A 26,710-nucleotide genomic window follows, 5' to 3' on the forward strand; every position below is an offset into this window, starting at 1 on the left:
TTATCGCATGTCATTGTAATAATATATACCAGTTTGTTGAGATTGGAGTTTGATACAATTTTTGAAGGAAAGGAAAGAAGGTTTACTATTGAAAATAAAACCATTTTGTAAAAGTACAAATTTTCTATGAATAGTTCAAACGATCAAAAACATTTGTAACGTCACATAACTGTATTTTCAACTGACGTTTATAATGTCTAATGTAAAATTAATAATGTACAACCCTGTGACGTCACGACGCGTTTTGGAGTAGCTGGTATAAGTTGAATTTTTAGTCGTCTTTAGGGGCCAAACGAAAGACAAACAAAACTTTTTTTATCTTTGATACAGGTTCTAAATTATGTTCTGTTGTGATTTATACCATTTTTTTCGAATTTAAAATGTTATGCAAGTTCTCTATTAGCATTTCAAATGAACTTAATTGTTACCACTTCACATGTTTTTTACTCGCGTATGTATTGATCATATGATCTGTAAGTTTCATTGGTTCAAAGTCCTTATTTTTGAAATAGCTATAGTTAAAAGGGCTTGAACGAGTCACTTATCACGAGTGTATGCAAATTTGGAAACACCAAATCTTAACCAATTTTTGTCTTACAGAAAAACCAAAAAATACAAAATATTCAGAAAAGTAAAGCCGACTTTTTATTGTTTAAGATTTTTGGTATCTCTAACAATTTTTAAGTTATTTAAAAAAAAAAAAATTTTAAATTAAAATTTTACTTTAAAACCAAATTTTTTCAAAAATAAGCACTTTGAATCGATGAAACTTACACATCATATAAACACAACATAAGTAAAGTAACTTGTGAAGCGGTAACGATTAATTTCATTTAAGTTGCTAATTGGGGGGTGATCTTCCTGATTTTTTTTGCCAAAACCAAAGGGACCAACCTTATTTTGACCGTAACTTGCTTACATTTTTGATGCTAGAAATTTTTTTTATAAAAACAGAAATAAAGCTTTTTTAAAACACTTTAAAAAAGTTGTAATGTATTTTCCTCAAGAATGCATCATTATTTGGATACTTCCCATTGAATTATTCTATTTTAAATTTTTCGAATATGAACCTATTTTTCATTAGCTGTAACTCTGATTTTGCTAGGTATAGAGACCTAATTTATATTTACACCGTTTTTTTTACTTTTGTATAGGCTATTGTTTTTGCTCAGAATATTTTTTTCGACAAAATGCTTACGTTTTGAGCTATTTGCAAAAAAACCGTCTAAAAACGTGGTTATTTTGTTGAAAAAATGAACATATTCACTTGCAAATAACTCGAAAAGTGTTGATTTGGTAAAAAAACTATAGAACAAAAGTTGCTTAAAATTAGTCAGTTTATCAATTTCGGGACTTATCTTGGAAATATATTTTTTCACCCCCGAGGTGGGGTGAAACTCTCCCCCAGGATAAAATGACTAATTCTAAGCAACTTTTGTTCTACAAAGTTTTTTCATCAAGTTAATACTTTTCGAGTTATTTGCGAGTGAATATGTTAATTTTTCAAAATAACCACGTTTTCAGACGGTTTTTCGCAAATAACTCAAAAAGTAAGTGTTTGGTCGAAAAAAAATCCCAATCAAAAATATGGCACGTAAATAAGTGAAAAACATGGTGTATATATTAGGTCACTATACCTAGTAGGAGCAGAGTTATAGCTAATGAAAAATAGGTTCATATTCGTCAAATTCCAAATCGAATATTTTAACGTGACATAACCAAAAAACGAAGCAGTTTTTTGGGGAAAACTCACTTTACCTTTTTTAAAGTGTTTAAAAAATGCTTATTTTTGTTTTAAAAAAAAATTTTAGCATCAAAAGTAAACAAGTTACGCTCAAAATAAAGTTGGTCCCTTTTTTTTGGTAAGAAATCTGGAAAATCACCCCCTAATTAGCATTTCAAATGAACTTAATTGTTACCACTTCACAAGTTTTTTAGTCGCGTATGTATTGATCATATGATCTGTAAGTTTCATTGGTTCAAAGTCCTTATTTTTGAAATAGCTATAGTTAAAAGGGCTTGAACGAGTCACTTATCACGAGTGTATGCAAATTTAGAAACACCAAATCTTAACCAATTTTTGTCTTACAGAAAAACCAAAAAATACAAAATATTCAGAAAAGTAACCGACTTTTTATTGTTTAAGATTTTTGGTATCTCTAACAATTTTTAAGTTATTTTGAAAAAAAGAAATTTTTTAAAAATTAAAATTTATTTAAATTTTACTTTAAAACCAAATTTTTTCAAAAATAAGCACTTTGAATCGATGAAACTTACACATCATATAAACACAACATAAGTAAAGTAACTTGTGAAGCGGTAACGATTAATTTCATTTAAGTTGCTAATTGGGGGGTGGTCTTCCTGATTTTTTTTTGCCAAAACAAAAGGGACCAACCTTATTTTGACCGTAACTTGCTTACATTTTTGATGCTAGAAATTTTTTTTATAAAAACAGAAATAAAGCTTTTTTTAAACACTTTAAAAAAGTTGTAATGTGTTTTCCTCAAGAATGCATCATTATTTGGATATTTCCCATTGAATTATTCTATTTTAAATTTTTCGAATATATGAACCTATTTTTCATTAGGTGTAACTCTGATTTTGCTAGGTATAGAGACCTAATATATACACCGTTTTTTTCACTTTTGTATAGGCTATAGTTTTGCTAAAAATATTTTTTTCGACAAAATGCTTACGTTTTGAGTTATTTGCAAAAAACCGTCTAAAAACGTGGTTATTTTGTTGAAAAATGAACATATTCACTTGCAAATAACTCGAAAAGTGTTGATTTGGTGAAAAAACTCTATAGAATAAAAGTTGCTTAAAATTAGTCAGTTTATCCATTTCGGGACTTATCTTGGAAATATATTTTTTCATCCCCGAGATGGGGTGAAACTCACTCCCAGGGCAAAAGCACACATCGACACCATATCACTTTTTTGACATGTTATATATGCGTATGCCAAATTTCATGTCAATCCAAGCGGTTCTTTAAAATTTACAGCAAAAAGCGTGAAAGAATGAACTAAAATGTTGAATGTTGAATATGTGCCTAATTTCATAAAAATACACTGATCGTTTACGAAATAATTAAATACGAAATCAGAATTAGAAATAATGGTTTGAACTTTACTTACCAGCACTTAAATATAGTACTTCTGGACTCTCTTTTGGACTGATTAGTGTGTTACATTCAGCGGTTACAGATATTCCTACGATTGAATCGTCTGTGTCATTTTTGATAAAGCATTTGTATGCTTCTGCTTTTCTAGATTCTCTTGTGTTATAAACAGCGAAATAGTGTTTGTCTCGTCTATACCAATCACCTAAACAGCCGTACTCCACCACTGAAAAAGAAAGCCATAAACTGTAACACGTAATGGTTTGTATTGGTATTATACATTGTTTTCGAGTTTCTAGACCGGAGTCTGGAATTAAACCGTGGCAACTGCAGTCAAGGGCGGATCCAGGACCGATATTTGGGTGGGGCCATGATATTTTTTTGGGGAGAGGTACTGGGGGCCAGGGGGTAATTTTCAAAAATTAGGGTTACAATGGTGAATTTTAAGGCACTTTTCACACACTTTTGAGTGCCATAAACACATTCAAAACTTATCGTTATTAAAGTATTATTAAAGTCAGTACCGACTCCTACACATTTCTTCGGATCCAAGTGCAGTTCTTTCAACAAGTTTAATACTATTTTGCTCAATGCTTCTCCTGTCACCCCGTCAGGCCTTGTTCTTCCCCTTTTTCTTGATTTTCACTAATTATTTTTATGTTCTCATAAGCGTCAATGAACTTGACAAAGTCTTCACGAATGTTGTTATTGTGTATGTATCTCACATTTAGAGAAAGCTGTTACACGTGGGATACGTCGGTCGTTTCGTCAAATATGACAAGAGTAATAATTTGCACTTTGAACCTGATTCATTATTTGTTCAATTATTTCTTCACCACAACATGTTATCAATTGATTTTGACTGGTGTTACTAATGCATGTTGCTCAAGAAAATGCTGTGGATAGGTGTTGTTTAACAGTCTTATTTCTTGATGCGATTTTAAACGTTACAACTTTCCTCATTGCTAGGTTCAGCATCTTCGTCCAGCAGCAGAAGGCCATCATCACGATGGCCTCTTAGAGAAAAATTTTGTCAACCTAAGAACACTACTGTAGGTACTGTTGTACGGAGTTGAGTCGTGGACTCCCACAGACGCCACCTGCAAGAAAATAGAGGCATTTGCAATGTGGCTCTATCGTCGAGTTCTGAAGATATCTTATACCAACCACATTACTAATCAGGGTGTTTTGCTGAGAATGCAAAAAGAAACATAGCTGTTAATCACAATAAAAACAGCCAAAATCGAATACCTCGGTCACATCATGAGGAACAATGAAAGATATGGACTACTGAAACTAATCTTGCAAGGAAAAGTGGAAGGAAAGCGAGGACCAGAAAAGCGAAAGATTTCCTGACTGAAAAATCTACGTACGTGGTTTAACACAACAACCACACATCTTTTTAGAGCAGCAGTGTACAAAGTACAGATTGCCATGATTGTCGCCAACATCCGAAACGGATAGGCACTACTAGAAGAAGAAGAAGAACACTACAGACTCTACAATTGGTCGTAGTCTTTCTTTATTTTCTTGTAGCTGTTTAGACCTTTGAGAGTCTTGGTTAATGATTGACTTTTGTGGGTTTCGATAACTTTGTAGAAAATCCAGCTGAACCTGAACGCACTCCTTGTGGTATGATGTTTTTTCATGGGGTTGTATGGCTCCGTAGTCCAGTCGGGTTAGACGAATAACAGGCCTAACCTTGCATTAGGAGCTGCCCCAAATTTTATTTTTGTAATCTTTAGGAAGGGTCAATATTAGTATAAATTTAAAATCTCGACTGAATTCCACCGTTGCGTTAGCCGCCATCTTAATTTTAAACGAGAACGGTTTTTGCTCAATATCTCCGCCATTTTCACTTTTTTGACAAAAAGTACAGAAACTGAAATTGTTGAAAATACGATTTTCTATAATTTCATTAATTATAATTTTTTTCGTGCGGTCGATATTTTCCGAGTTATGAGGGGAAATTAGTGAGAGTTGGAGCATAATTATTGAATTATTGAATTATCTCGTTTATTATTAGTTTTACAACAAATATGCACCTATACAAAAATGAAGGGAATTAAATTCTGCACAACTTTGATCTCTTTCATTTTTTGCTAAAATTAATATTTAAGGTAGTACGTATGCGGTAATGGCGCGAGCGTAAGACCGGATTGATTTTATAGTAATTGTTTTTGTTCAATATCTACGCCATTTTCAACTAAAATTGTTCAAAATAAAATTTCCTACAATTTCTTTTTAACAATTTTGTTCATGCGGTTGATATTTTCCGAGTTACATGGGAAAATAGTAAAAAGTGGTGGGGGAAGCATAATTATTGAATTGAATTTTGTTTCCGAGCTGCCCCAAATTTTATAATTCTATCCTTTAGCAGAGATCAATAGTAGTGTAAATTTAAAATCTCGACTGAATTCCGCGGTTGCATTAGCCGCCATATTGATTTTAAATGATAACTGTTGTTGTTTAATATCTCCGCCATTTTCAAGTTTTTAACCTAAATGGTGGAAAAGAAAATTGTTGGAAATGCAATTTCCTACAATTTCTTTGGCACAATTTTTTATACGATCAATATTCTCCGAGTTAAGGGGGAAAATAATGGAAGCGGAGGGGAAGCATAATTATTGAATTGTCTCATTTATTATTAACTTTACGACATAATTGTACATAAACAAAAATAAACAGAATTATATTTTATACAATTTTTGAAACTTCCAATGAAACATCAACCAAACTAAGTATATAAATGACATAAAAAGACATTATATGCATTAAGTTCACTTAATTTTATTAACTAGCGGGTTTGATTGGTTGAATTTGTCTGTCGATATTTTAAGTTTTATGTCAGCTAATATATCGTGATGTTTCAACAATTTTTTTTTAAATTTTGGACCCTGTTGGGGGGGAATTTTCCCATTTCCCCCCTTGTAGACCCGCCACTGGTTCTCTCGAAAAATTGTAGTAAATCGTAATTGCAACAATTTCAGTTCTTACACTTTTTGTCGAAAAGTTGAAAATGGCGGAGATATTGAACAAAAACAATTGCTTTAAAATCAATTGGGTCTTACGCTCGCACCTTTACCACATACGTACTACCTTAAATATTGATTTTATCAAAAAAATGTACGGCATCAAAATTGAATTGTCTTCATTTTTGTATAGATATATATTTGTTGTAAAACTTATAATAAACGAGATAATTCAAGAATTCAATAATTATGCTACAACTGCCACTATTTTCCCCTCATAACTCGGAAAATATCGACCGCACGAAAAATATTATAATAAATGAAACTATAGAAAATCGCATTTTCAACAATTTTAGTTTCTACACTTTTTGTCAAAAAATTGAAAATGGTGGAGATATTGAGCAAGAACAGTTCTCGTTTAAAATCAAGATGGCTGCTAACGCAACGGTGGAATTCAATCGAGATTTTAAATTTATACTACTATTGACACCCTCTCAAGATTAGAGAAATAAAATTTGGGGCAGCTCCTAATGCAAGGTCAAATGCTATCCCGACTGGGCTACCGTCTTTGCCCATGAGTTTGGCGAAAGATGTTAAAGGTTTCGTGACAAGACTTTGGGCTGCCATCCCTTTATTGTGACCATATTTTTCATTAGAAAAATAAAACCGAATACTTGTAAAGCAATTCTTTTTTATTCTTTGTGTGTATAAAATATGGACATTGATACGATTTTGATGGCTGCCAAGGTTGTTCTAACAATTGGCACTTTGTAAAATTATCAACATTTTGCAACAACATGCGTTTGAAACTAAAAACATTGGAACTGCAAATATTTAAATTTATATATTTTTTTTATTCTCGGAGGGGGCCATGGCCATGGCCCCCATGGCCCCCTCCCTGGATCCGCCCTTGACTGCAGTAGACATTCCAGGGTTGAGACAGTTGTCGTCTGTTCCTCCATATAGGCGAGGATATAAAGCACTAAAATCGTCTGAACCTCTAACCTTTTAAAAGTAAGACGGATCGTTATGAAACTTTTTCTATTCGATTCAGGAGAGCTTTTCATTTATTTACAACTCGGAAACTAATCAATTGTCATACTCGGGGAGTTTTTGAGGTCGCTGAACACGAATATCGGGTCGGCGAAACTGTAAGAGGTACTGGAGCACGGTATTCCGGTATTCACGTCGCCTCCTGGAGTTTTATGGAAATTCGTTATGAAAATCTTTGAAACTCATCCCGAGGGTTTTGAGGTCGCTGAAAACGAATATTGCTTCGACAATGCTTTACAAGGTAACTGGTGCCATGTATTTACGTCGTCTCCGGGAATTTTATGGAAATTCGTTATGAAAATAGTTGAAATTTATTATCTTGGGGTTTTTGAGATCGCTGGACACGAATATTGCATCGAAGATACTTGGTGCTCGATATCTACATCGTCTCCTGGAGTTTTATTGAGATTCGTTATAAAATTCAGCAGTGAGTAACAGTAACAGTAAGCTATTTTTATTATACAATAGTTATTTTCCTAACTAGTGCGGAAAGTGATATAGCCTAATAAAATAAAAAAAAGTCAATATGTAAATTCGTACAGGTTAAAAATAATTTTATATCAAAGTTTAGGTGGGTACAAAAGATATTTTCAAGAAAGTATCCAAATCATACAAGGGGATCATTGTTTAAATAATTAAAAAGGGGTCATTTTTGCAAAAAAAATTACTTTTTTAACTGCTGAGGTCATTCAATTACTAATGAAGGTCTATAGGATTTTTTTCTGCAAAGTTGAAGGGTAAATTTTTCACATTATACTTACTAAATTAAATTTGACCCCCTATTTATTTAAATAATTATACATAAAACTTTAAAAACAAATTTGCAAAAAATTATTTTTAGCGTTTTAAATAAGCAATTTAAAATACCTTATTTTACAGAATAAGTTGCGCTATGTTACCAGTATTAAGGAAAAAAAATTGGTCGAAAAATATTTAATATTTTTTGAGATATTGAACTTGTTTATTAAATGTTACTATATTTTCAATTGCAAAAACGCGGTTGTTGCCAAAGAAATATTCACCTGCTTAAGATCTCATTATTTTTATTTTTATGTATACTTTCGATAAATGTATTGATAAATTCAAATTTCAGTTAAACTCCCCACTAAAATGGCATTTGAAAATGATTCAAATTTGTTTATAATTTGTTTTTTTAATAACGTCGCGGGGATTAAGTATTTTGAAATGCCGTTTCCATAATTGGGTTCCTGGGAATTTTTTACTAATTAACAAATTTTTTTTGTCATTTTTCTTCTTCTTTTTTTTTCTTTGAGTTATATTACTACGGGCCCTTTTAGGGTTAAATTTTATTAAGAATGTCGAATCTCCGAGTTGTAGATTCTAGACCTAAAAATATTAAGATTTAACTAAAATCTCTTAAATAAAATGTGGCTACTTACTGAGTTACGGTGTTTTATTTAAAAATTTAAAAATTATTGTTACCAAATACTTTAAAACTATTTGACGTATCCTTATCATACTTGGCAGAAAGTGTGGCTATTATACACCCTATTAAATTGTGATTAATAAACGTTTCTAGCTAGTGCTAGAGGCGTACGACAGGGGATAGAGAATGATTGACCCTTCCCAAATTCTACGCCACTGAGTGAATTACTATTGTAGCGAAATTTTTCGATTCTCCAATACTTTGTATGTAAATAACTTTATTGGTATCGATAAAGTCATCAGTTTGAGAGATATTGGAAATTTAAAATGAATGAATGAATGAATCAAAATAACTATTATATGCCGTTTTATTTTTAACGACCATTATCGCGAAAACTAATGACTTAATCGTTACCAGTAAAGAGTATATTATTTACATAGAAAGTATTGGAGAATCGAACAATTTCGCTAAAATAGTAATTCCCTCAGTGGCGTAGAATTTGGGAAGGGTCAACCATTAATTGGCCCCTGTCGTACGCATCTGGTGGTAGCTAGAAACTTTTATTTATCACAGTTTAGTAGACTGTATAGTACCCACACTTTCTGCCAAGTATGATAAGGATATGTCAAATAGTTTGAAAGTACTTGGTAAAAATAATTTTGAAATTTGTAAATAAAACGCCCTGTAACTCAGTAAGTAGCCACATTTTATTTAAGTGATTTTAGACCAATCTTAATATTTTTAGGTCTAGAATCTACAACTTAGAGATTCGATATTCTTAATGAAACTTAACCCAAAAAGGGCCCGTAGTAATATAATGCCAAGAAAAAAACGAAGAGGAAAAAAAGACAAAAAAATTTGTTAATTAGTGAAAAATTCCCAGGAACCCAATTATCGAAACGGCATTTCAAAATATTTAATCCCCGCGACGTTATTAAAAAAATAAATTATAAACAAATTTGAATTATTTTCAAATGCCATTTTAGGGGGAAGTTTAATTGAAATTTGAATTTATCAATACATTTGTCGAAAATATACATAAAAATAAAAATAATAAGATTTAAGACAGGTAATTATTTCGTTGGTAACAACCGCGTTTTTTCAATTGAAAATAGAGTAACATTTAATAAACAAATTCAATATCTCAAAAAATATTAAATATTTTTAGACCAATTTTTTTTTAATACTACTGATAACATAGCGCAACTTATCCTGTAAAATAAGATATTTTATAGTGCTTATTTAAAAAGCTAAAAATAATTTTTTGCAAATTTGTTTTTAAAGTTTTATGTATAATTATTTAAATAAATAGGGAGTCAAATTTAATTTAGTAAGTCTTATGTGAAAGATTTTCCCTTCAACTTTACAGAAAACAATCCTATAGACCTTCATTAATAATTGAATGACCTCAGCAGTTAAAAAAGTAATTTTTTTGCAAAAATGACCCCTTTTTAATTATTTAAACAATGATCCCCTTGTATGATTTGGATACTTTTTTGAAAATATCTTTTGTACCCACCTAAACTTTGATATAAAATTTGTTTCAACCTGTACGAATTTACATTTTGATTTACATGTAGTGTAATTTTATTTTACTAGACTAATACTTTCACGCACGAGACTACCGTTGACCCGAACGACGCGATAGCGGAGTTCGGGCAAGCAGTCGAGTGCGGGGAAGACACTTTCCGCATGAGTTAGGAACAATATTTTTTCTAAGGCCGTACGTTTGGAAAAAAGCCACAAAAAATAGATTTATATCAATTTTTATTTAGAAGTGAAAATACACAAATTAATTATTTGACAAGGTTGTCAAAACCAAACTTTCAATATAGTCCATATGATGAAACCGCTCCCGTCTGAAAAAATTTCTTATTCGGTTTCTTTGTGGATTCCTATTCAAAAATATCTCCTTTAAACAAATCTGAAGGGTACCAGGCGGAATTTTTGGGAAGAAATTGTTTAAACAATTTTTTTAAACAAATACAAAAGATCCCCTTTTTTGACCCGAAGAATATTTTTTTAGGTTTTTTGAGTCATTCTAAACAAGAAAGATATTGTGATTTTTCTCAAAAATTTATAATTTTCGAGTTATAGGCGATTTAAAATCTGAAAAATGCGAAAATACGCATTTTCAAGGCTTAAAAACTCATATTTAAATTAGTATTTTTGAGGTTGCGAAGTACTTAAATTGTAGTTTAAACATTCATTTTCAAGATTCTGCAGACTGATCGGGTCTAACTTAAGTTTACACCGTTGTTATGTTAATTATGCGTGTCTATCCGATTTTTTTGCCGGTTAGGCGCGCACTATTTCCAAAAATCTCCTATTTTCCTCCGAAAAATATATTTTTTAGATTTTCGGGACATTCTAAATAAAATAGGTTTCTTGTCATTTTTCTCAAAAGTTAATAGTTATAATAGTTATAACTCGAAAACTGTCAATTTTTGAGAAAAATCACAACCTTTATTGTTTAGAATGACCCAAAAAACCTAAAAAAATATTCTTCGGGTCAAAAAAGGTGATCTTTTGTATTTGTTTAAAAATATTGTTAAACAATTTCTGCCCAAAAATTCCGCCCGGCACCCTTCATATTTGTTTAAAGGGGACATTTTTGAATAGGAATCCACAAAGAACCCGAATTAGAAATTTTTTCAGACGGGAGCGGTCTCACCACATGGACTAATATAATGGGTTACCACGTCGGCGATATTGGTTTCCATGACGACGATTCAAAACCATTGTAATAATTATTGTCTACTGATCTGACTTTTAAATATTATATCAAAATAATTTTATTTCATCGAATTATCAGTACTAATTGCACAAGAGCTCTGAAATTATTGAATTTTTCCCGAGTGACACTTTGACAGTTTTAATTTCACGAGCCGAAGGCGAGTGAAATTATGTCAAAGTGTCACGAGAGCAAAAATTCTATATTAATTTCAGAGGTCGAGTGCAATTTGTTGCGATTATTTCATGAATAAAACTGTTCAAAACCAAAATTTTATTGTAATTTATTTATGTAAGTACCATTAAACACACAGTTTTTATAAATATTTGACGATTGAAAGTCATCACTTTTATAATTTTTAAAACATTAATTGTCATTAATGTCACTGAATGTATTTTTTCGTAGCAACGAAGGGCATCTGACGTAATATACTTAACGACGTGAGATTATCAAAAATTATCGATTTAATTCAGATTTCTGTAGCTTTCTATTGGTCAGAATCTCCTATGAATTAAATAATCAGTAGTAATTGCACAAGAGCTCTAAAATTCTATATTAATTTTAGAGATCGAGTGCAATTTGTTGCCATTATTTCATGAATAAAACTGTTCAAAACCAAAATTTTATTATAATTTATTTATGTAAGTACAAATTAGTACTGTTAAACACAGTTGATATAAAATATTTTACGGTTGAAAGTCATCACTTTTATAACTTTTAAAACATTAATTGTCATTAATGTCACTGAATAAATTTTTTCGTAGCAACGAAGGGCATCTGACGTAATATACTTGACGACGGGATATTATCAAAAATTATCACCTTAATTTGCATTTCTGTAGCTTTCTATTGGTCAGAATCTGTGAATGAAATAATCAGTAGTAATTGCACAAGAGCTCTAAAATTCTATATTAATTTTAGAGATCGAGTGCAATTTGTTGCGATTATTTCATGAATAAAACTGTTCAAAACCAAAATTTTATTGTAATTTATTTATGTAAGTGAGATGTGGTGCTATAGACGCATGTTGAGGATTTCTTGGATAGACAGGGTTACCAACGAAGAAGTTCTACATAGAATGGTTAAAGAGCGCGAACTAGTCGTAACCATAAAACGTCGCAAACTGGAATACCTGGGCCATATAATGCGCAATGAACAACGATATGACCTACTTCGGACCATACTTCAAGGTAAAGTGCATGGGAAAAGAGGTCCAGGACGAAGAAGAATAGCCTGGCTGCATAACCTGCGAAAATGGTTTAACTTAACCACTACCGGACTTTTCAGGGCAGCAGTCAACAAAGTCAGAATAGCCATGTTAGTGTCCAACATCCGTAACGGATAGGCACCATAAGAAGAAGAAGAAGTACAAATTAGTACAATTAAACACACAGTTATAAATATTTTACGGTTGAAAGTCATCACTTTTATAATTTTTAAAACATTAATTGTCATTAATGTCACTGAATGTATTTTTTCATAGCAACGAAGGGCATCTGACGTAATATACTTGACGACGGGAAATTATCAAAAATTATCAGTAGTAATTGCAAAAGAGCTCTAAAATTCTATATTAATTTTAGAGATCGAGTGCAATTTGTTGCGATTATTTCATGAATAAAACTGTTTAAAACCAAAATTTTATTGTAATTTATTTATGTAAGTACAAATTAGTACAATTAAACACACAGTTGTTATAAATATTAATTTGACGGTTGAAAGTCATCACTTTTACAATTTTTAAAACATAAATTGTCGTTAATGTCACTGAATGTATTTTTTCGTAGCAATGAAGGGCATCTGACGTAATATAATTGACGACGGGAAATTATCAAAAATTATCGGGTATAATATCACAAGAGAGTGAGAATAAATTGAAAATAATGCGATAGTTTTTCGAAAATTTGTTGTCTGGCAATAGACACGAGAGCCCGCAGGGCTCGAGTGGCTATTGCCCAATGACAACAAATTTGAGTAAAAATGAAGCATTATTTTCTTATTTATTCTTACTGTCGTGTGATATTCGTAAGATTATTTTTTAATACGTATATTATGGATATTTTCTTAAATGTGACAGTTGTCAAAACTAGGAAACTGTTTGCCATTAAACAGAAACAATCTACTTAAAAAAATTCTATCGGTAATTTTCTACAGCAGATAATTCTCAGTATAATTTTAATCTGATTGGACAGAATTAAACACTTGATCAAATATCTTACTATACGATTGGGAGTTAAAATCATCAAAAAATAATCAGTTTAATTTAGATTTATGTAGCTTTCTATTGGTCAGAATCTCCTATGAATGAAATAATCGCGCTAATTTCATTAAAGCATGAACACAATAAGATAAATTTGAAATAAATTAGTAAATAATATCTAAATATTAGTTTATTGCATGTATTATAATATATAATAAAATACCTTGTAATATGGCATTATAATATATTATAATACATGCAATAAACTAATATTTAAATATTATTTACTAATTTATTTCAAATTTATCTTATTGTGTTCGTGTTTTAATGAAATTAGCGCGATTATTTCATTCATAGGAGATTCTGACCAATAGAAAGCTACAGAAATGCAAATTAAGGTGATAATTTTCGATAATATCCCGTCGTCAAGTATATAACGTCAGATGCCCTTCGTTGCTACGAAAAAATACATTCAGTGACATTAATGACAATTAATGTTTTAAAAGTTATAAAAGTGATGACTTTCAACCGTAAAATATTTTATAACGACTGTGTGTTTAACAGTACTAATTTGTACTTACATAAATAAATTACAATAAAATTTTGGTTTTGAACAGTTTTATTCATGAAATAATCGCAACAAATTGCACTCGAACTCTAAAATTAATATAGAATTTTAGAGCTCTTGTGCAATTACTACTGATAATTCGATGAAATAAAATTATTTTGACATAATATTTAAAAGTAAGATCAGTAGACAATTACAATGGTTTTGAATGGTCGTCATGGAAACCAATATCGTCGTCGTGGTAAACCATTATATTGAAAGTTTGGTTTTGACAACCTTGTCAAAGAATTAATTTGTGTATTTTCACTTCTAAATAAAAATTGATGTAATTCTATTTTTTGTGGCTTTTTTCCAAATGTACGGCCCTAGAAAAAATATTGTTCCGAACTCATGCGGAAAGTGTCTTCCCCGCACTCGACTGCTTGCCCGAACTCCACTATCGCGTCGTTCGGGTCAACGGCAGTCTCGTGCGTGAAAGTATCACTTTCCGCACTAGTTAGGAAAATAACTATGTTAAATGCATTTAATATCATGAGATGATCCGGGCAAGCTCAGAATTCATGTGAAACAATCTCAAAAACCCCGAGATATAAAAATTCAACTATTTTCAAAACGAATTTCCATAAAACTCCCAAAGATGTAGATATCGGCACCAGGTACCTCATATAACATCGTCGATGCATTATTCGTGTTCAGCGACCTCGAAAATGCCGAGATAATAAATTTCAACTATTTTTATAACGAATTTCTATAAAACTCTAGGAGATAACATAGATACTGGGCACCAGGTACCTCGTACAGCATCTTCGATGCAATATTAGTGTCGAGCGACTTCCAAAAAACCCCGAGATGATAAATTTCAACCATTTTCATAACGAATTTCTATAAAACTCCAGGAGACGGTTTAGACACCGGGCTCTGACAGATTCGCCGGCGCGATATTCGTGTTAAGAGACCTCAAAAACCCCGATATAATAAACTTCAACCATTTTCCTAACGAATTTACATAAAACTCCGACGTAGATACCAGGCACCAGCTTCATCTACACGATATTCCTGTTCAGAAATCCCAAAAATCCACGAGTATGAAAATTGAACTTATTTCCATGATTATTTTCCGCGTTGTGAATTTTTATTTTTTAAACACTTTGATATGCACTTTGGAAAATGCATTTTTGAACCTACAATAATCCAATTTTAATTTTTTTCCTCATGCCAATACGTCAACTTTTTCCTGAGTCTCTCCCGAATCGAATGCAAGAGGTTTCATTGCGATCCGTCTTACTTTAAAAAAGTTGGAGGTGTAATGATTTATTTCTTCGCCTAACAGCTTAGAAGTGACATGGTCATTTTATCTCTTCTTGCTTCCTGTTGATTTTCTATTCTGTAAAGTTGTGATAGTCTGTGAAGTTGTTCTTCTATGTCGCATTTCGCCTATCGCCTTTTATATTGTCTGCCGCAGTTGCAGACGTCAGGATAAAATATTGCTAGACCACGGATCATAAATTCTGAAAACAATGGATCATTACAAAAGACCAGAAGCTTATACTCCTTGGTATAAAAAACTTTAGAACACATCTAACCAGGTACGTAACTCCATGCGGCATTGTTAATATTCTAAATTCTTCAGGCACAAGGTATATTTGAAAAAGACCGAGATGTTTTTGTATTGAACTGTATGAAGGGAGTGACATTGTAAGATTTGTGAAAAGTCAAAGACTGTCATGGCTGGGACATGTTCAGCGACAAGAAGACACAAAAACGACAAAGAAGATGTTACAGTGGAAGCCGGTAGGAAGGCGAAAAAAAGGAAGGCCCAGGACGAGATGGTTGGATGACGTGGAAGACGATCTGAAAACCATAAATATATAGGACAATGGAGGATAAGGGCCCAAGAGAGATCTGAATGAAAGGAAATAGCCAGACAGGTATTGCCTGCAGGCAAAGGCCCATCCAGGGTTATGATGCCATAAGAAGAGAAAGAAGAACGAGAAGAAGTAATTTAGGTTAAATTAAAATTGCTCAGTGGTAATTGTAGTAATCATCATCGTAGTGATGATTATGGGAAAAAAACTTATGACGGATGAATGAATGGGAACAGAAAAGTATTTTTTGCACGATTGATCATTTTTGACTGTTTACCGTGACAGATTTTACGTCAGTAGGTGACATTTACTAGCAACTCGACGGTAAGTAATCCAACTCGACGGTAAGTACTCCAACTCGACGGTAAGTAATTCACTTACCGTCTAGTTAAAAAATCTCTTAATTTTAATTTATTTTTTGAAAGAATAAAGAAAACTAACGAATTATTTATTAATATTGAAACTTATGGTACAATTTGTTAAATTATTTAATGAAATCCCACTTGTTTGGGCTGTGGTTTCACTTCTAATAGAAACTCCTGCAGAATCGCATCCATTAGTAGTATTACTAGTATTGCACAATATTTTTTGGATTTTTCGGGAATAATTGCGGAACACCCTTCTTCCCAAGCCCGTTCAATTTCTTCAAATTCACTTTCGCTCATATTTTAATTTATAATAATCAAAATTGTACTTAAAATTATTGACAACTAAATAAAAACTCAATTCTCCATTGTTGTTATGCACCCTAGTTACTACCTAACGACAAAAGTATCTATCTTGATAAAATGAATGAAACTAGTCAATATGACGAAAATGTTTAATTTTATAATTTATAATGGTATCAATCGTGCAAAAAACGTTATAAGCATGTCGAACGTTAAGGGTAACCGATCTCAGACAATAATTGGAGTCGTCGCTCCGCTCCTCCTCCAAACAATTGTCTTCGATCGGTATAAAACCCTTACCGTTCTCCATACTTAATATACTATTAAAGTGCGAAAACATAAATTCCTAGCTGAGCGGTTTCGGCTTATAAAGCCATCTTCAGAGCTATAGTCAAGAGCTTAAAGTACCACTATAAAGAAAGATCCCATTTTTAATTGAAAAAAAAAATGTTTCTAAAGTTAATAAAAAACCTGGTTGAATGTTGAAAAAATTTGTTATGTAAACTTTATGAAATATCTAGCATATTTTTCAATTTCAACTAGATTATTTTAAATTTATAAGATTTTTTTTTCAATTAAAAATGGAATTCCTCTGTATAGTGGTACTTCTTGACATAGCTTGAAGATGGCTATGTAAGCCTAAATCGCTCAGCTAGGAATTGAATATTTTTACACACTCCAAAAATAATTTTCTTTTTCCATTCATTCATATAGTCGAGGAAATGAAGCATTTTGGCTCGCAATTTTTTCGTCCAACATGGATTTACTTGAAATTTTCACAGAAGGTAGGGAATAGTCTAAGGATCATTTTCTATATCATACCGCTGTACGTTAAAACCTTGGGGTGGTTTCCACCCCATCTCGGGGGTGGGAATTTTTTATTAGATTTTAACCATGTAAATCGATGTAAAAAGTAATTCTAAGAAAAAAACATTTTTTACATTTTCTTCGTAAAACTAATATTTTTTGAGTTATTCGCGCTTGAAACTAACAGTTTTTCGACGAAAAAATCGAGTTCTTTAGAGGGTTTTTAGAGAATACCTCGAAAAATATGCATTTAATCAAAAAAAACTGTAAATATCAAAATTGTATCTTTTAGTAACACAAATCAAATTCTTTTTCTATGATATCTTTAAGACCAATACAAACCGAGATACGGTACGTTAAAGGTTAGCTTTTTCGTCAAATGTATATTTTGAAATACAGGGTGCGGCAAAAGTCAGTTCCCCGATTTGCACAATCGAAAAATATCGGAAAATGAAAATGCAAAACGTTTAATTAAGTCGCAAATTAAATGGAAAAAAATAATAAAAATACCGGAAAATAAAAATGCAAAACGTTTAATTAAGTCGCAAATTTGGGTTACAAAGGTGCATATAAAAATCTAAGCTTTATGTTCGAACTGGTGTCCATCTTCCTCGCTACAACGTTCACAACGGCTCGCAACGCTACGACATGTTCGGTTGAGGATTGCCTTGTTCTGACGGAGGTGTTCAAATTCTTCCTCAATAATTGTCTTCAACTGTGGGAGAGTTTGCGGTCGCCTAGCCTAGCCTAGCATACACACTATTCTTCAGCAGACCCCACAACGAACAGCAACACGCGACAGGCAGATGAACGAAACTCAAGGGGAACCCTACAAACAGTAGGGAACACCTGTTATGCGAGGCCGATTGTTAGCATGTACTTATCGCGCTTATGCACGAAACTACATAGCGGGAACTGACTTTTGCCGCACCCTGTATTCAAAGCCAAATACAGGAAAAATTTTGCATTTTTTAGAAAAATTTAAATAATTTTTTTTTAAGTATACAATTAGGTCTTTCAAATGATAATAATAAAAAGTTTCTAGCATAAAAATTTAGCGACTTTTGACCAAAAAAATGTCGGTACCTGCTTTTCTCTACGAAAAAATCAATGAAAACAACCCCCTAACTACCATCGTAATTAAAAATTAATCTCAACCTTTCTGTAATATCTTGTATATTTGTATTACCAACACATCCAAGAAGTTTGACCTATTTAGAAGGCCTAATTTTAGAAAAATTGGAGTTTAAAGAAAAGTTGATTTTTTGCAATTTCGTATTTTTCACCTTTTGCTTCAAAATATCTCCGAAACTACTGGAGTTACGAAAAAAATGATAGATTACTGAATTGTAGCCTCTTTAATAACTGAAATTTACTTGTACGTAGATTTTCATTACAGTGAACAGTTAGCGAGATATAGCTGTTTAAAACAGCTACAAACGAGCAAACTTACCCTTATTCGAGCCCTTTAAACCCACCAAAATTGAAGACCTATTTACAAAAACAACATAACTGTATTTTTAAGATTTCTGTAATTTTTTAGTGTAAAAATACAATTTCTATGAAAGAATTGTAAATTTTAATGATATTATTTATAGATATTATATCTATAATACTTATGAATATTGTCATTAAAATTTCCAAATTTTTTCATAGAAATTAGGTTTTACACTAACAAATTACAGAAATCTTAAAAATAAAGTTATGTTGTTTTTGTAAATAGGTCTTCAATTAAAAACTAAGGAATCTTACGGAATTTAGTTTACACAGTCTTATAGCCCTTCAAAAATCCTATGAAATCATTTTTGAAAACGCTTTTTGTCGCCAAAAATGAAGAAGCTATGTTTATAAAACCATTTTTTTTTCGAAATATTCGAATAGTCCGCTTATGGAACAGTTTCAATGCATGTATAATACCAGAGAACTGGTTCGTATACTGAAAAATGACTAAAAAACTATTTGTATTTGTATTTGTGCACATTTGTAAATTCGTATTTTTCTGTAAATAAATGTTTTTGTAATTCTTTAATTGTACTTTTTTTCTATATAGATCAATTAAATTATCTACTTATAAAAACTGTAATGTTATTAAGGGTGGTTTTTAAGGGTTTAAATATTATGATATTATATCCTAAAGCATAAAACAATCATTATTTAACCAATCAAACACCAAATTTTACCCATATTAAAGTTTACAATGTTTTTATATAATTTTAGACAGTAAGGGGTAGTTTACATCCCTAAAAATAATAAACGCCCTTGAGCATGATATAGAATATAAATTACAGGGTGAGATAATTCTAATTCTAAATTTTTATGTAAATCGATGCAAGCCGAAATTATTCTTTTAGGATAAGTAAATTTTTTTATATATAGCTCCAACAAGGGTGGTTTTAAGGGTTGAAATATAATGGTAGTATATCTTAAAGCATAAAGCAATCATTATGTAACTAATAAGAACCAAATGTTGACAATATTAAAATTGAAAATGTTATTTTATAATTTTTTACAATTAGGGGCAGTTTTCACACTTAAAAAACCAAAAGCGTACAACTGATCAATATAGAAAATGAACTAGAGGGTGAAATGAGCCTAATCCCAAATTTTTGTACAAATCGATGCTGGACGAAAAAATTGCGAGGTTTTGCGAGGTTTAGAAATAAAATCACATTTTTTAATATTTTCCAAATAATAATATAATCCATATGGACTTACTTCCTTGAAAAGTTGCATCTAATCCTTCACATTTTTGATAGGTCATAGTGAATTTTTGATTATTACTTAAAGATAGTTTATCGGGAACAAGACATGAATGTATTCTTGATTTCGGGTTACTGCATCTTCCTGAAAACTGTTCAGGCCTTTCGTAAGCAAAATCCCAACTACCCTGTAAAGAGGTCTTGCAGTTTACTAGACCACGATTAGAATGGTCGTTAGAAAAAAGCGTGGTAATTTTTGTGTCGTTCATTTTAGAGCAGAGTGATTCGAAGTCTTCTTTGGTATGGTTAATATTGGTACAAATACCTTAAATAAAAGTTAAGAAAATCAGTGCATTAATGCTTGCATACTCGTACATACATATAGAGAGGTTCAAAATTATGGAATAACGTCATTTTTTCGAAAATAGGCCACTTTGAAGAAAAATCCCGAGACATGTCGATTTTTTTTAAATTATGATTTTTTGGCATATACAAGGTGTCCCAAAAGTAGTGGAACGGTCGAATATTTCGCGAACTAAACATCGGATCGAAAAACTGAAATACACGTTTTCAATCATTTTTAAGAATCTATCCAATGACATTAAATACGATCCCCCATTCCACCCCTTGGAGGTGGGGTGGGGGTCAACTTTAAAATCTTAAATATAAACCCCCAGTTTTCATTGTAGATTTGGATTCTTTATGTAAAAGTAAGCAACTTTTATTCGAGACATTTTTTCGAGTTATGGATAGATGGCGCTATAATCGGAAAAAACCATTTATCGTGATACCATAGGTAAATTATAGAAACGGTCTAATATCTCGAGAAATACACTTCCAAATGAAAAACCAGAAAATACGTTTTTAATATTTTTCAAAAACCTATCGAACAATACCAAATATGTCCCTCCACCCCACCCCCTAGAGGTGAAGTGGGGGTGACTGTAAAATCTTAAATAGCAACCTCAATTTTTTATTACAGGTGTGGATTCGTCATGAAAAATTAAGCAACACTGATTCGAAACATTTTTTAGAATTGTTGATAGATGGCGCTATAACTGGAAAAAGACGATTTATTAGCGCCATCTATCAACAATTCTAAAAAATGTTTCGAATAAATGTTGCTTAATTTTTCATGACGAATACAAAACTGCAATAAAAAATGTAGGTTGCTGTTGACAGGGACGTAGCTAGGGGGGGGCGGGCGGGGCGGCTGCCCCGGGCGCCAAAATTGGAGGGGCGCCAAACGGGCAAAAAAGTGAAATTTTTTTCCTAGTTCTCTAAAATATCATGACCGATTGGAGTACATTTGTCTTTGCAAATTGAGTAAAAAACAAACAAAAAACTAAATAATAATATAAATTAGAAATGAAATAGATCTACAAAAATAACAAAGGCAACGTAAACGTATGCCACGCGAGGCGCGAAGTAGCCTTGCCCTTGAGCGGTCGTATGCAGCCTGCATACGACCCTGCATAATGCAGGGTTGTTGACTCTGTGATTTGCGAGTGCGGGTGAGGTTACACGGCTCGCGCACTAACCAGACTCCAGACAGTCTGAGTCTGCCAGTCGTGGTGACACGTTGTGCCACAGTGATTTAAAATATTGATAGTTTTATATTTAAAACCATGTCAAAAAAACCATCCGGCTCTGAATTTCGTACAAGAGCTAAAGAAAGAGAAAAAGTAGCTCAGAAATCTTCTGCCCTGTTATCGTCATGGCTTAATGTTAACGACTCGAGAGGAAAAGGTGAGTAAGATATTTAAATTGTATGGTATTGTAATAAAAACTATTGTATTTTAGTTAATAGATACTTTTCTGCATAAGAAGCTTAACAAAACAAAATGTACCGGTAAACTTCCGTTTTTTCATATGATTTTGATTAAATTGATTAAAAAACTACGGTACATCTTGTTATTCAATTGGTATATTCGAGTTTAAAAATAAACACAATTATTAAATATTTCAATTTTAAGTTGTTTATTTTAATTTTTTTTTCAGATGATGGAAGCTGCAATACAAGTGATATGTGTAAGGAACAACCGGAAGCGGTTCAAGAGGAATGTTTAACCGAGGTGGAGGCTGCCAGTTCGATGGAAGTAGACGAACTAGAAGATCTCCCATGTATAGCAATATCATTACAAGGTGATGAAGGCGAAAATGATGCAGATAGTGTTATCCAACCGTGCACTAAGACTGTTGAGGATGACGTTCCTACAGCTCTGACAATGGATGTAGCGCAAGGTGAGCATACAACTCATTTTGATATAGAATTTAAAGATCCGGGAACATGGCCTACAGCTTTATCGGATACAGAAAGGTGCTTCATAGTATCAGGCTTATCAAAGGAAGAAAGTGTAGAGCCTGATTTAAGTAACACCTTAAGAGATGGTAGAAAACTAACCAAAGACTGGTTTACAAAAACTTTGTCCGGTGGCCAGAAGATCCACCGCACATGGTTAGCATACAGCAAATCAAAAAATGCCTTATTTTGCATTCCATGTAAAATTTTTTCCCGCTCTAACTCAGAACAAAATATTTCTGCTTTGGCTAAAGAGCAGGGTTTAACTCAGTGGAAAAAATTGAATGAACGAATTCCTGAGCATGAAAATTCACTCATTCACAAAAAGTGTTTTTGCTCATGGAAATCATTGCAGTCATCATTAAATAAAGGTACTGGAATTGATAGAGAACTACAAGACAAGATAGCGCTTGAGGAAGCGCACTGGAGAGGGGTCCTGTATGCTATCATTGATGTTATCATAAATTTAGCTAAACAAGGTAGCCCGTTACGGGGTTCTAATTCTAATGAAAGCCTGGAATTTGGGGACCCTAGATGTGGTAGGTTCTTAAATACTATAGAGTTAGTGTCTCATTATCATCCCCAATTAAGAGAGCATATTACTCGCCATAAAAAAGGGCAAGTGAGCTACTTTTCTCCTCAGATACAGAACGAGTTTTTGGATATCATTGCTGGGAAAATCAGAGAGCACATATTTTCAGAAATAAAAGCTTCAAAATATTATTCAATAATGTTTGACTGTACACCAGATATTAGTCATTTAGAACAAATGTCTCAAGTTCTACGTTATGTAAAGATCACAGAAGAGGGTCCGGAAGTTGTGGAAAGTTTCATTGGTTTTATAACAGTTAGTGAAAAAAGTGGTTTGGCTCTGTCTGAAAAAATATTGGACAAAATACAAACTGATGGTTTAGATATAAAAAACTGTAGAGGGCAATGTTATGATAACGGATCAAACATGGCCGGCAAGTATAAGGGTGTTCAAGCTAGAATCCTAGAAGAAAGCTCTCTGGCCTTATTTGTGCCATGTGTTGCGCACTCCCTTAACTTGGTTGGTGCAAATGCTGCTAGCTTGTCAGTAGAGGCACAGACCTACTTCGGCACTCTTAATTGTCTGCACAATTTCTTTGCTTCCTCCACCAATAGATGGGAGGTTTTATCTAAACATGTCCCTCTATCTCTAAAACTACAGAGTAATACAAGATGGTCGACGAAGAAGGAAGCTGTGACTGTTGTGTATAAGCACTTAGAAAAAGTTGTAGATGCCCTCAATGAACTAAAATCCAGTACACTAACAACACCTGAAACGAAAACAGAAGCGAACTATCACCTAAAAAATGTTAGTACGTTTGAGTTTGTTGTTCTCTCCTGTTTTTGGTATAAACAATTATGCCGCATTGACATCGTCAACAAGCTTCTTCAAAAGGAGGACATCACTGTAGATAGATCGGCAAGACACATCAGTCGATTGATCACAGAATTTGAAGCTCAACGGTCAATTTGTTCAGCTGATGCAGTGAAGGAGGCTAAAGATATTTCAGCAAAGATCAACATAGATCCACACTTCAAAGAAGTACGCAAGCGGAAAAAGAAGCGGATGTTTGACGAAAAAGCAGAAGATGAATCAAACGAACTATCAGAGGAAAAAAAGTTTGAGCTCTTAACTATACAAATTATAGACAGGATTCTTTCTGAACTGCGACAAAGATTTGAAGCCATCCAAAATGTGAATGTTTTATTTGGTTTCTTAAATGGGGCTAAATTTGAACAAATGTCTGAAAAGGAGTTAAAGACCCATGCTAACGAACTGGCTGTTACCTACAAGGATGATTTGGATCAGAGTGAGTTGGAAGTAGAAGTGGAAAGCTTCAAGTACCATGCATTGGATTTAGGCTCTAACATGAAAAAGGCTACTCCACTCGACCTTTTGGTTTATATTTGCCAAAACGGTCTCCATGATGCCTATCCCAATATAACCACAGCTTTGAAACTTTTTCTTACAATTCCCGTTTCAGTCGCATCAAAGGAAAGAAGTTTTAGTAAACTGAAGATAATAAAAAACTACATCAGGAACTTGACAGGACAACAACGACTAACCAACTTGGCCATCATATCAATAGAGCACAAAATAGCTTCAGCAATATCTTTTGATGACATTGTTAAAACATTTGCAGCAAAAAAAGCCCGAAAAGTTTCATTTTAAAGTTTGTTTAGGGCTTTCATTTTGTACAAAAATGTAATTATCATCTATTTAAGAAATTAAATAATTATTATTTAATATCTTACATTGAGCAATTATTTACCATACCTTTCTCCTTTTAGACGAAGACTTCATAAATAATTGTGAAAAAAAGCAATTTATTACTTTTTTGTGGTTCATTGGTATTTAGGGTGGTTGAGTCTTTGTATGACTCATGAGGCATCTGGCCGGAGGGGGGGGGGGCGCCAAAGTCATTTCTTGCCCCGGGTGAAATACGGCCTAGTTACGTCCCTGGCTGTTGAATATTTTAAAGTTACCCCCACCCCACAGCTAGGGAGTGAGGTGGAGGGTCATGTTTAGAGTTATTCGATAGGTGTTTAAAAAATGTTAAAAACATATTTTTTTGTTTTTTATTTGGAATTGTATTTCTGGAGATATTGACCGTTTCTATAATTTACCTATGGTATCACGATAAATTGTTTTTTCCGATTATAGCGCCATCTATCCATAATTCGAAAAAATGTCTCGAATAAAAGCTGCTTACTTTTACATAAGGAATCCAAATCTGAAATAAAAACTGTGGTTTCCGTTTAAGATTTCAAAGTTACCCCCCACCCCACTTCTAGGGGATGGAGTGGGGGTCGGGTTTGGTGTCATTCGATAGATTTTTGAAAATTATTAAAACATATTTTTCAGTTTTGCGATACGATGTTTATTTCGAGAAATATTCGACCATTCCGCACCAGTTGGGACACCCTATAATATAATATATATCATACCAGTTACGTCATCCATCTACGTGTCGTATTAATAGATGTTACATGAGAATAGGGTCATGTGCTAGCTCATTTGAAAGGCTATTCAATGCTCTATTCAGTAATCTAAACATTAACCTAATTATTTATGCAGGGTGTCCAAAATAATTTGTTTTGAATTAAATTAATTGACACAAAAAGAAAAATGTATGTAATTTATTTAATTCAAAATACATTTTACAAATGTCAGAAAACAGGAAAAAATGTTTATTTTTCAAATAAACGTTTTTTTTTCGCTTAAAATCAATGTATAAGATGCCACCCATCTGCCTTTTGGAAGTTTAAATATTTAATTTAAGCGAAAAGTAATGTTTATTTATTAAATAAACATTTTTTCTGACAACAGTAAAATGTATTTTGAATTATATAAATTAAATATATTCTTCTTTTCGTGTCAATTATTTTGATTTAAAAAAATATTTTTTGGAAACCCTGTATAAATAACTATGTTAATGTTTATATTAATGAGTAGACAATTGAATATTCTTTCAAGTGAGTTACCACACTACCCCTATTTTTATTTAAAAAAATCATCGATTACGTGATCACGCCCAGATGGACGAAGTCACTAGTGTGATATATATGTAAAAAAATCATAATTTAAAAATAAAAATCGACCTGTCCCTGGATTTTTCTACAAAGTGGCCTCTTCTCGAAAAATGAATTTATTCCATAATTTTGAACCTCTCTGTATATATGCACACATCGGAAAAGTCTAGGCATATTTTTATAACATAATAAAATTAACAAAAATAAATTCACATGGTCGTCGAATTTTAATTGAATTTGTACAGATGCTCAGCCTGTGGATTTTTGTGAGTATGTAAAACATAAGGGCAAAAGGGATAACGAATATTTGGCAAAGTTTTTAGCAAGAGAGGAAAAACTATAGATTTTATACTGCAGTAAATATTCTGCTAGTTTCAATTTTATTCTTGTTATAAAGTTCTTGTTTAGCTAGTGCATTTAAAATATTATTTTTTAACGTAGAACGAAGCGATTTAACTTTGGATAAGATGAACAGGGCTGTAGGCCTTCTTCAATGTGGCATCTTGCAAACTAATGTAGCTGACCACATAGGAGTCTCCCATAGTGTTACAAGTCAATTTTGGCAACGTGTGTGTCCAGTCTAATGTCGTCTAGGGCGTGAGCGTGCTACAACTGCAGCTCAAGACCAATTTTTAGGATTAATTGCTAGAAGACAACCTACAATTACAGCACCTGAATTGGATAGCGATCACACCAGGTAACCATAGACCATGATACTGTAATACCGCATTTTACACTCAGTCCTGTTGGGCAGGGAATTGGGCAGG

The 26,710-nt window shown here is 32.5% G+C and overlaps 1 protein-coding gene across 2 annotated transcripts in view; it reads right to left on the reverse strand.

Moving 5' to 3' along the window:
• Positions 1–26,710, reverse strand: part of LOC126881136 (uncharacterized) — a 94,624-nt gene that overhangs the window by 43,525 nt on the left and 24,389 nt on the right. The window contains exons 3-4 of one of the 2 annotated variants that reach the window (XM_050645200.1): positions 20,094–20,402; positions 3,141–3,350 (exon numbers count right to left, since the gene is read on the reverse strand). In XM_050645200.1, the coding sequence (XP_050501157.1) occupies positions 3,141–3,350; positions 20,094–20,402 (519 nt within the window). The remainder of the gene's footprint in view (positions 1–3,140; positions 3,351–20,093; positions 20,403–26,710) is intronic. The other variant, XM_050645201.1, reaches the window with a different exon arrangement.

The sequence above is a fragment of the Diabrotica virgifera genome, chromosome 3, assembly GCF_917563875.1.
Source record: "Diabrotica virgifera virgifera chromosome 3, PGI_DIABVI_V3a".
Lineage (NCBI taxonomy): Eukaryota > Metazoa > Arthropoda > Insecta > Coleoptera > Chrysomelidae > Diabrotica > Diabrotica virgifera.